At 37.5% G+C, this 13,173-nt stretch overlaps 1 protein-coding gene across 1 annotated transcript; it reads left to right on the forward strand.

The window, feature by feature from the left end:
- Positions 1-11,727: 11,727 nt before the first annotated feature.
- On the forward strand, positions 11,728-12,939 carry LOC147077877 (uncharacterized). The gene has a single exon (XM_085940092.1). The coding sequence runs from the start codon at positions 11,728-11,730 to the stop codon at positions 12,937-12,939; it is 1,212 nt and encodes a 403-aa protein (XP_085796218.1).
- Positions 12,940-13,173: the final 234 nt, after the last annotated feature.

A 13,173-nucleotide genomic window follows, 5' to 3' on the forward strand; every position in this document is an offset into this window, starting at 1 on the left:
TTTACGTATTTTGAAACGGGGTGGGAATACCATTTTTCAACCGACTATAGACCAAGAATTTGAAGTCAAATTAAGTTTATGACTTAATGACAGTCAGTAACACAGTATGTTAATTATCTTCTTATAGTACCTACTGCATACTTTGGCGAGTAACAAAAAAAAAATTTATTAGTAGGTAGGTATATCTAACAAAAATCTGTATTCTAACCGAATTATCAACCAAAAAATTACTAGTCATAAGGAACGAAGACATAATATAACATATTTGTTGTCACACATACCACAGAACAGATAAATAAGATAACAATGCGAAACCAATCGCCATAGACCAAGATTTTGAAGGCAGTTTTCGTTTTTGATTTAAAAACCTTCAGAATGTCCTAAAATATTACCAATATTGAATACGCGTTTCGTTTACGTGACACACTTTAATGTAACTACTTATATTATTATGATACAGACGTAACTATTGAGCATGTATCATATTATTTGACACGTGTTTAAGTTTATCCCATATTTAAATCCACACTTGATAGATATACCTTCTTACAACCTCACGCAAAAAGTAACGCATCTCTTATTATTTTTGGGTACCTACCTTGGTGAAAACATATTGTTTAGGTATGCGTCATGTGGAATCCCTAAATATATAAATTTTTGAATTTTCCCATTTAAGAGAATATTTTCGGTAAGGCAGGCTCTGACAAAATAAGAACATCCAGGGTCATAAATCTCAGATACTAAGGGCTCAGCATTGAGATTGGGTAACCCTGGGTTTTTAGGCTACTGATGATGATAATGATTAATAAGAACCTACTGAGCAATCTAATATTATCGTCTCGGTGTAAGTAAAGTAAAGACTCTCACTGTTGCTCTCAGGGAGCGATATGCAGTTATCTAAACGAATCTTTTTTGCGTCTTAGTTACCTAGCTATAAGTCAGTTATCAGTTATTTAGTTAAATAGTTATATACCAGACAATATTTTGAACTTTATCAAATTAAACAGGAATACTATTATGTTCCTATGAATTTGTGTATAATAAATTGATTGAAAGGTTTACTTATCGATGGATATTAATCCTCCAAACGAAAAATACACGGTACGTCTTTGTGGCGCAGGTTTGAAAGTTTGGTATAATCAAAATATTGACACAAGCTTTCCAAATATTCCATGTATACTAATTATTACTATTTTTGTGAAATCCGTGCTTATTTACTTTAGAAATTAATTTTAACTGTATATCTCGACAGGTTTGTTATAAATAAATACCATACAACCTGTAGTTATTTATATTAAGAGGTAGGTGGATATATAATACTATAATTTTTCATAGGCGGTATTGCTAATCAATGACCCAAACAATAAATAACTAAATAATTATATTTTATACTACTGTGCTTCATAACAAAAAAATACGATACCCGACCACCTGTATAACCACTGGTATCGCGCCAATACGCTTTAACCAATTAAGCTATGGGCATACAACTTAATTACGATAATTTCTTTTATTTTGTTAACTGTCAATTCATGGTGGAACTGCAATGTATTGTTGTTTTTATTTAATAAAACGCATTTTTTGTAGTACTTATTCCACTTTTAATCAATAGATTAGGACCGGTTTCGTCCGCCTCAGAGGGACATTTTCAACTGATTATACATTTCAATTGTTCAATTATTCAATTCAATTTTCAATTGATTATTAATCACGATAATTTTAACTAGTAATTCTTACATGAAATGCATATCAGTTATCACATTGCGTTATTTTTGACTATCAGTTTTTGTGCTTTAAATTAAGGTATCGTTGACTGGCACTAATTACTAACCAATGCACGGCTCTCGTCAAATATTTAGTTATAACGTACTTGTACTTGCTAATAATTTAATAAACTATTTTCTTTTATTCAACGTATAATTCACAAGATTTAATATTGAACATACATTTCAATATATTATAAAATGTAAAATTTTGTTACGTTGTTTTTTTATGAACTTAGTGGGTATGAAAACCCCATATTTGGAGTACCCTCTCCCCAGCCGAAGTATAATATAGAATATTATTGTCACAGCATTAGCACCTGTCAACTTAAGTCGGGTAACCTACAAGAAATAATCTAAAAAGATTTTTGAGCATAAGTAATAAAAAAAAACGTGGCAGTTAAACGCTGCGGATTTTAGCTTATCTTCTTATATTATAGGTAGATTAGATAATAATGTAACGGCGATCCGCGCCCACTTTCCATCTTCAGTAATCAGTGGCGTGTTTATGGATGTGGAGGCCAGACGAACTGACTGATGTTGACCCCCCCTCGCGATAAAAAAAATTACATCATTTAACTTAAAATAATTATTATTCAAAATGTCAGTGATAACAACATATCATAATATTATCGGCTTATTTTTGTGTTTACTAGGACGTACTTATCTATTTTAGTGGATATTTTATAGATCCCTTTGATGTTACCTGATTGGAGGGATTTTGTTATGCATTCGATAATATTTTATACTCAATACTGCGTATTTTTTAGAATATTTTAAAGCTTTTAGTATAATTTAATAGTTTAACCGTTACGAGGCACCCTTTTAAATCTTCTGACGTATCAATTGCGTAATCTACGTCAAATAAAGTTAACGATAATAATACTTATATATTGTTTTATAGATAGGTATAAATAACATAATATACATACATACAATTGCCACAATATTATTAATGTCTCATTTGAATTACGAAATACAATACATTATAATATATTATCGTAAAATATTAAGTTTGATGATCAATTCATAAATACAAAAGTGTAAGTAAAGTTGTAGTAAAACTTAGCCGCCATTACTTTAAAGTTGCGTTTACACGTTCTAAACTATAATCCGGACAATGAAAAGATGTTTGGTTCGAGTCCCACTTGGTCTACTTTTGTTTTCTAAGCAGTGACGTCCCGTGGGGGTAGGCAGATTGAGCGTCGCTTAGGGGCGGCAGTTACTCGAAGGACGGCAAATCGAGGAAAATCATTTGGAATATATATATAAATAGCTACCTAAGCTTAGTAGTAACGAAAATATTATATAAAATATAATATATAGTTCACTGATTTTGTCGGGTTCGCGATATCTAGTTTGCTTCCGTTGCCCTTCGACGTCCCTGGTGACCAGAAACAACACTTGCAGATTTGCGAATAATTAGTCTGATATTTTGTTAGTAATGTATCCATACAACACATTTTCTTAGATATTGGACTCATGAAAGGATGATAAGTATTTTCAATAATATGAATTTATTATTCTTGAACATTTTATACAAATAATATTCAGGATTGAATAAATAAAAACATAATAGATTCGTGTGGTAGTTTCTTTTTGGATTTCAAAAGATCTATTGCAATAATCCGACAATGAACAATAATTCGGCGCCGTGTAAACGAGCCAGTATTGAATGGCACAGATTGAGGAGTTTGTACCGATAGGCAGCTAGCAAGGCAGTGCCGGCGGTGATAGAAGTAGAAAGTGGCACAAGCGTGTCGGTCGTGCGGTTATAAAATATAAAATAGCCCACTTTTTACCTCTTTTCGCTTTTTTCACTCTCACTGTCGTTGCATCGCATTGCGCAATCGCGATTGGGCGACACAATCAGCGAATCAGAAAACGACACAATTATTATGCCAGCGTCTCGGCGATATTGTACAACTCCATTTGAAGCTACAGTTTCGTTTTACCTATGAAACACAAAAATAATGGGAAATGGGTTGCCTTCTGGACAAATCTAGAGTATGATGGTATAAACTTACTTAAAACGTGTTAAAGAATATGTTATTTTCAATAGCTACGTCTCAATCATTACAATACTTTTTTTTTACTTCTTTATAATAATGTTTCATGTCATGTTGTGAACATCTTAAACTTATAATTTGTAATGTCCACAATATGCTAAAAATAAATAAATTGAAATTGAATAATGCATTACACTCATTACAGTATGTTACGTAAATGAAACGCAGATTCAATTTTTTTTTATAATTATTAATAACCATGTCCTTAGTTTTTCGTACAAGGTGGTTGTTAGTAATTTTGAACAATCGCAAACACCCAGGCTTTGAGAAAAACACATAAATATTGTGTGTCTTGACCGGGAATCGAACCCAGAAACTCTCGGGTGGAAGGCAAGCGCCTTATGCACTACACCACGAGAACCGCCGCACATTCAATATTGCTAATATTTTAGGACACTCATCGCGCTTCGTATACTTGTGTTTTATGGCCTGACCTTCATAAAGTAATAAACTAAACATGGCTTCAAAGTATTAGTCCATGGCGACTGGCTTCCACATTTCTATATCATTAATCTGTTATGTGGTCTCAATGGTATTGTACAACGCATTATAAGTTATAACTCTCAACATCATTACTTATATTAATTAAGGGTCGTTCATATATAACACGCCTTAAGGAGGAAGGGGTATGATATAATTCGATGGTTTGTGACCAAGGAGATAAAGGGGATGTTTGTAGAATATGTGACCATACAAATCATTCACCATTTTTTATAAGGATAAAATCTTCCGTGAAAACATAATACTGAAATCAATCATTATCAATGGATTTGTTTTTTATAGACCGTCCATTGACTGAAATCGCATGTCGTTTTGAATCGTGTGCTATAATAAATTTATTATTTTTGTTCTGTTTTTTAGACAAAGTAAATAATTGTCGAAAAATAACGGTTAATTCAATCGTTCCTACCCCAAATTGATTTTCAAAATATAACTAACCGATTTTACCGCGGAGAGTTGATCCACCCCCTCGCCTTTTCCACTGTTTTTTTTTTGTGACGGGGACGGTACTCCTAACAGAATATTCCAGCAATACCAAAAGACGAGAGAACAACCGTCCCCTCGCAATAAGAAAAATAACCGTGAGAACTATCATAATATTATGAAAGCCGGTCTACCATTCAGAGCAAGTCTGACGGTCTCATATGATAGCATGCGCCTCCACAATGACGACGAGTATATTATAGGAATATCAATGTAAATACTGTAAAGTAGACAATAATATAGACGTATCTATATAATTATAAACTAATATCTCTTCACTACCAATAATTTATCCAGCATTGCAATTAATTATTGACTCTTCACTTCTTCTCTACATCTCGGTCAGGACAGATCTGTTCTATTCTTCTCATTGAAATATTCAGTACATACATCGAGCCTGAAAGAAAACGCGCTCAATCAACTATCCCGATAAGGAGCCGCACGCGTCTGATGTAACAACCATGCACCTTGGTGCTTAAACAAAGAATTTGGGGAGAAAAGAAAAGAGTTGTGGTGGCTCAGCTAGTCTCAGTGACATTAAGTGTCCCTCTGTATCCGCATACTCAATAATATCAAGATTTGACTTGAATGATGATTCTATGGAGGAATCTGGATCAACACGATTAACCTGCTCTCCATACGACGCTGCAAGTTTCTCAAATGCCTGAAAGTGGGTCTCGGTTGATATTAAGTCTACGTGGCCACTTGGCCATGTGTGTGGACCATGGCCCCAACATCCTGAAGCTGGCCCTCAACCTATCGCTAAGGTTAAAGGCAGTGTAATATTCTGCAGTAGTGTTTCCTAAATGTTCCGTGTAAAATAAAGGGTATTCCGTGTATCGCTATTTAGCGATTTTTGGTATTTTTAAATAAATCCGCTTGAATTGTCGGCAATCAGCATCATATTATGAAGCACTGATCGCGATCCTCTTTTGTGGTAGCCAAGTAACATATTGCGATTAATAGTCATTTTTATCAGTCAGGGAACACGCTAAAAGTAATTAAAATATAAAATTTTCAAATCAAAAAATGTATGGCATAATGTATTTTAAAATATCAATATTCTTGAAGTGAAATAGCGTCACAGGCGACTTTTTTTACTACTGGAGCAAATTTATGGTGTGTGTTTATCTCACTTAACTGGTCGACCTCACCATCGGGCCCCTCCTAAGCCCGGGCCCCTGGGCTAGATCTCTGTCAGCCCTCCCATGGTGTAGACAGACCCTGGCAAACAGAATTCATAAGCGGGCAATCCCAGATAACGTGTTCAACCCCTCCAGCCAACGGAGCTCTTTGGTTCGCTTCTTCCGCTTTCAGAACCATCCAACCTCATGTGATTACCGCCACTCTGCCTATCTGATGATGCCGCCAGATAAATCTGACGTCGCCGCTACATATATCTACCTGCCGCCATCAAGTAACTATCGTATCTGATTCGCCAATCTGACGCTGCTACCACACCAAACTATTGACCAAGGAACCCACCTGTCGCCTTTGCCGTAGATGCCTACGTCGCCGCTACGCCTGATTCATGAATCAGTGTTGACAGTAAAAATAATTTGAGTGTTTGATAGTTAGCTTCATAATAGACAATATCAGCGCTTGCCGACCCCTTGGATCACCACCTAGTTTAGAGGGACAAAATTGCCTTAACTTCATTGATTTGTGTGTTATTATTATTAACTTTCGACTTGTAAATGTCAACTGCTTTTTAATTTGCTTTGGTACGGCAACGTAGAGATGTTACGTAGATATTTTTATGTGTATAATTATTAAACTTTATTAATTGCGATAAATATGTAAAATAAATATTATTAAATCTGTTAGCCCAGTCGCACATTGAAAATCGTCTCGACTGGGATTTCGGGATTATACCTAAGCTGCATGTCGGGTGAAAATACATAGTTGGATGTGCATCCAGATATTTTTTTTAAACTAAAATGTTTTATTCCAGCAGTGTGCGAAGGTCCAAACGTGTGCTTTGTGAATAACGATAACGTCACATCGACGTATTCGAAACGTTACAGACGAGACGAGTTTAGATGTGAGAGCCAATTTACTGTGTGTTTCCTTCACTGGCCATTCCCCGCCATATTGATCAGAAATTGTTACACACCAAATTGTAAGGTATCACTAACGACCCCTAAAAATATAAACCCTCTGTCACACCTACAAATATAAACTGAAGTCCTTCAGGTTACACTAATTAAATTTCGCTCTATCTAATCCAGCATTATGTCTATCTTCTTACTTGTCTTATGAACAAAGTTTTTTATAACTGGTATTTTAATTGATCTCTACAAGATGATGTCTTTATAAGTACGAGAGTTATAGTTTTCTAAAGCTGACATCTGATCACAAAATACCATTAATATTGGTAAAAACCTTGTTCTAATCTAGGCAAACCAAATTATTTATATATATGTAATTTATTTACTATTCATTACATGTGTACTTCGATCTGTATTCATACGTATGAATTGAATTATTTAAAAAAATCTAAACTTGTCTGTCCGCATTACTTGCTGCAAGAAATTCTAGATGTCGGGCGACCGAGTTTTCTATATTTATAATACTAGTTAACACTTATGATTCAATAATATCCAATTTAATTGCATACCGATATCATTCCATACTGGTATAAGGTGAGGCATGGCCCGTAACTGTTACAAGTAAAAACCATTTACCATTCGCCCCAGTATTATCTCACGTAGCTGTAGGTAGCATTTCCCCAATACTGGTTTCGGAGGAAATGGTCGAACAGGGTTGACACAATATGATCAATGCAGATATTTTTAGCGGGCTGATAGGGTTCTATAACTAGACAACATAAGCATGAAATTTTTGAATTTCGGGTGGGTTCGCAAGTTTTCGGTCAGCTACGAAAACGGCAACCCGTATTACACGTAGCAAACCGTTAAAATTACTTTCAATATGAATTATTAAATTACTTACAATATAAATCGCGCATTACTATGACATCTCATCTGATTCACTGTTCTGTTCTGAAAATAATACTCATCGCTGTCATACAACTCCGCACCAATGTCCATTATCAAGTTTTCCATAATTTGTGTATATTCCTAAATCACTTGCCATATAAGAATCTTCGATTTTTATACTGTGCTCTTCTTTTTTCTATTTATTCGGAGTGTAATTAAGGAATAATCGATCATCAATTTTATTTTACGTCAAAAATCGTATTACTCTCTGAATGGTGCTAATATGTACGCCAGTTACTACGTTTGCTGATTAAACAATATTATATTTCAAATTATACTGTTTTTTATCACTTTTAAATATTCGGTCACATTAAAAACAATAATTTCTCGTGCTTGTCTTTGTAAAGGTTTTTTGTAATACCCCGATCGAGATGGAATATGGATATTCATTGTAATTTCTTTTATTTTGTTAACTGTCAAATCATGGTGGTACTGCATTGTATTGTTGTTTTAATTTAATAAAACGCAATTTTTTTCATTGTAGTACTTATTCTCCACTTTTAATCAATAGATTATGACCGGTTTCGTCCGCCTCAGAGGGACATTTTCAACATTTGTTAATAATGAAAATTGAAACACGTTGAAAATGTCCCTCTGAGGCGTACGAAACCGGTCCTAATTTATTTATTAAAAGTGGAATAAGTAATAAAAAAAAATTGCGTTTTATTAAATTAAAATATTCATTGTAAAACTGTAAATATATTATTGTATCGTGTAAAACAGACTTTCACACAAAGACGCAGTGCTTACACCCAAATATTAAAAAAAACATTATATTCAATATATAAGTTTTGTAAAAAAATGTAAACAGTTGATGATTTCACTTTAAAATTGAAATTTTTTTAAATAATAAATATTTATATACTTATATTTCGTTTATAAACTTAAGTTTTATAAGTATTTATTTAATAAATACATTCCACACAAATGAATGTTTTATTTTTCCCCTGGCTGTTCTGTTTTGTCATGGAACCGTGACGATTTATGTGTAACCCTACTCAGATTCATAGTTCTTTTTATTGAATATTAAGAATTTATAAAAAATATAGGTTATAATTCTGAAAATCAATCGCTTTCTCTTAGCTAATGAGTTTTTGGTTAAATTAATGGTCTGCCTTATTTCTTTTATAGTATATGTAGTTGGCAGCCCTGTCCCGCATCCACTAACCGCAAAAAGTAAGCCGGGACAGTGCGTGACGTCTCAGTTGCGAGGTGTTGCGCAACCGATGAAAAAAAATGAGACTTCACTTCAAGTGTGGCGCAACTTTCGCCACTGCGCTGCGCCGTTCCGCCACTAAATAACATCATTTCGATTCTACGTGATTTGATTAGTACAGTTTATTATTATTTTATTATCAATACAGTGGCTGGCTGTTAACACAATTAAGCTGATTTCGCTTGCGACTACTGTCTCCTGGACGTGATACAACTCGGTAAAATGTTGTAAATGTGCAGCGGATCACTTGACTCATTTAGCACTTCAGCGATTGTCAAATACTTCGGGCGTCGGTTCGTTTAATAAAACTTTGCAATCACTGAAAATATTATGTAGTGTAGTCGAATGAATAGTTTTTTATACGTCAAATGAAGCTGGATGCGGTGTCGAAGACCTGGCAGCAAAAGACGTGGGATGCCGCCACCAACGGCAGACATACGTATTTATTCTTTCCTAGTTTCCAATGGCAATTATTGGAGATAAACAGTTTGACTCCTGACCATCACACCAGTCAATTCTTGAGTGAGCATGGTGGATTCGTTGCCGAGTTGTCTGAGTTTGGACCAGGGCTCGAAATAGATCGGAGGACACCGGAGCACCATTCCTGTTCGTGAAATCGGTATCGTGGAAAAAATAATTTGACCGTCTGAGCTACATAGGCCAACATATAATAGAAAATCTAAGACACTCATTTTTATGAAATACATACAACATTTGATAACTATGTAAATATTTTCAGAAAACTGTCGAGCGCTCCGGTTCGTAAACTTTTCCATTTCGAACACCGGTGTGGACTTGTCTGACCAACATGTCCATATGGCGGAGAACTATAAGATGCAAACCACATCGTCTGGAAATTTATGAGAATGTGGTCCAAAAGGGAAAAGATGCTCAAGTCGTTCCAATTAGATATTGGGCCGTCTAAACTGGTCGCCGCAAAGGCCTACTAAAATGCTTTCCAAAAATTTGCGGCGTCTTATTGCGGACGTGAAGATCTCATCACTTAGTTCAGTATGTACGTATTGTTTTAGCTTTGTGTTTACTAATAAGTTAATTGCAATCATTAATTTTTCTCATCCATAGGCACTTTTTATTAAATTGAGTCTCAGGCGACCTCAGTCTTGGATATCTGGTCCTGAAATATTCCCAAGCGTAAACAACTGCTGCTGCTTCACATCCAAACGTAGGGCCTCGTGATCCGTTAGAAAGATCGAGTATAGTGCGGGGTGGATTGTTTTGGAGGGAACTGGTACGTAGTCTTATGACATCGGCCATTATCAGGCATTCGGTATTGTCGTATGAACCGAAAGTGTGTGAGATGAAAAGAAGAATCGGGAAATATGCATACACAAAAGTCCCTACGTCAATACAAAAACAATATAATCGACTTTGGGTGTAGGCAGATTGAGCGTCGCTTGGGAGAGGCAGTTACTCGAAGGGCGTCAAATCGAGGAGAATCATTTGGTATAAGTATATGGAAAGAGCTAAGTACCTAAACTTAATTACGAAAATATCTTTCCATTAAAAAATCAGCTCACTAGTTGGACACAAAATGTATTAATTAACATTAAAAGGTTTAACAGGACTGTAATTATTTTGTCGGGTTCGCGATGTCTAGTTTACTTCCGTTGACTTTCGATGTGCTTGGTGACCATAAACGAGAGGCACAGATTTTTGAATAATTACAGTCTGACTTATTAACCAGTGCGCACGGAAATTGTGTTGGCCATCGAAACTAACGATGCACCCTCTTCTTACAAAGTATCCCACATACCGCTCTTGGTCCACGGTATTAGTCTGTATCGAAGGTTGCGCCATCATTATATCGATTATAGACGTCATAATGCCTAAACCTTTGCGATCGCAGACTAAAAATATCGTTACAAATGTTGCCAAGTTTTATGAAGAAAAAAAGCGACACGAATCCTCTTAATTCCTCAAGACAGAGTAAATTAATGTATCGCAAAAATGCATGTGAGAAGCCACTACATTTCCAACGTCAAAAAATCCCCACTTTTGGCGATAAATTTAACTTTGTATGTTTTAGTGGTACCTATATATTTTGTCAGGGGCCAAAGGTTGGGGCCAAAGGTTGGTATGACTTCAGTGGGGTATGCCTTGATGCCAGATCAGGTGTGCTTCCATTTGAAATGCTGAGTATGTCGACTATCCATGATAGCTCTGCCAACAAATCCTACCTCTAACCTCTCCGTGGGGGTCCCTAGGCAATGCAGCATGCTGTAGCAGATAGAGGAGGGTGCAAGGCGAATCACCAGCGCCTAAAAACTGGTACATTCTGGCTACGGGAAGGAAAACCCCTACAGAAAACCAGGGCATGTTCACGGGCCCTAAGGTGGCAGCCCCACCAGTGAACTCGGGTGCTGTGGGATGACCACCTGCACACCCTAAAACAACAGATTAATCCAAGCACAGGGAAGCCTCGGACCCCCGTTTCCATCTTGACGACCTCGCCTGATTTCGGTAAACGATTTTGTTTTGGAACCTACAATATCCGTACTCTAAATGTCCCTGGAAAGGCCGAGCATCTAACAGAAATACTTGCTCAATACAAGTTAGATGTTCTCGGGATCAGTGAGTGTCGACTCACTGGCATTGGCGAGAAGTTTATTCGTGGGTTTCGTCTATTGTACTCCGGACACGCCACATTGCGACGTAGTGGAGTCGGATTGCTGATGTCCAAGGAAGCTTGCAAGTGCCTCACCAGCTGGGAACCTATCTCCGAACGTCTACTCCGTGCTACTTTCAAGACCAAGTCGGGCTCCATCACTTTTCTGCAGTGCTATGCTCCCACAGAGGCTGCTAGCGATGCAGATAAGGATACATTCTACGAAAGTTTGGCGGAAGCCGCTGGAAATATCCCCAGCTGTGATCATGCAGTTATCCTTGGTGATCTAAATGCCAAAGTAGGATCTGACCCCTCGCGTGGACCCTTTGTGCTGGGAAAACATGGCCTTGGCCAAATAAACGATAATGGTTCCCGTCTGGTAGATTTTGCCTCAATGAATGGTCTTGTGATTGGTGGTAGTCTTTTCCCTCATAAGACCATCCACAAATATACATGGACATCGCCAGACGGTAATACAAGAAACCAGATCGACCACATTTTGGTCAAAGCGAAATACCGGCATGAACTGCTAGACGTGCGGACATATAGAGGTGCAGACATCCACAGTGACCACGAACTCTTGGTCGGGAAATCCCGTATAGACCTCAAACGAGTCCCAAAACCCAAAAGGACGGTCAGACTCGATGTGGAAAAACTGAAAAGTACCCGTGTGCGTGCAACCTATGAGCTGGAGCTGCAGAAGCGCTTATATGATGCTAGAACTCTCACGTCCTCCATCGACTCAGATCCCTTGGAAGGAAAATGGATATTATTCCGGGATGCTATAATGAGCTCCGCAACTACTGCCTTAGGAGAGCGGCATACGCACAGGCCGGACTGGATGTCACCTCATACATGGGAGATGATTGAGAAGAGGAAGCTCCTGAAAGAATTGCGAGACAATGGTACATACGACTCACAGCGCAGCGCGGAATACCAGACAATGGACCGCGTGGTAAAGCGTTCTGCCCGCCGCGATAAGCGCCGACGCCTGGATGACCTCATTCGGGATGCGGAATCTGCTGCCTGCAAGAATAATCCAAGTGCTCTCTTCCGCATCACCAGAGCAATTTGCGGTAAGAAACGTCCAGTGGTCACTGCATTACGCAACTCTGACGGAGTGACAGTCACTGAACCTGCAAAGGTCCAGGAGCTATGGCGCCAACATTTCAGTGATGTCCTGAATCGCCCACCTCCATTGCATCCCTTCGATATTCCGTCGCCGCCCTCGAATCACTACTGCATCGGGATTCTGCGAAGATCCTCCGACAACTGCTGAAGTTAAAGAGGCTGTCAAAAGACTGAAGCGCAGGAAAGCTCCTGGAGATGATGGCATCCATGCAGAATTTCTGCTCTGCGGACTGAGCGCTGTATTGCCGTCCTTGTGTGACCTTCTGCACGAGGTGTGGGAAAGGGAGCAGTGCCCCAAAGCCTGGAGGGATGGTACCGTTGTTACTCTGCACAAAAAAGGTAACCCACAAGACTGTAATAATTACAGAGGAATCACTCTCCT

The sequence above is a fragment of the Rhyacophila brunnea genome, unplaced genomic scaffold (genome assembly GCF_057557595.1).
Source record: "Rhyacophila brunnea isolate RB1 unplaced genomic scaffold, BYU_Rbru_1.0 scaffold_12, whole genome shotgun sequence".
In the NCBI taxonomy this organism is placed as follows: Eukaryota; Metazoa; Arthropoda; class Insecta; order Trichoptera; family Rhyacophilidae; genus Rhyacophila; species Rhyacophila brunnea.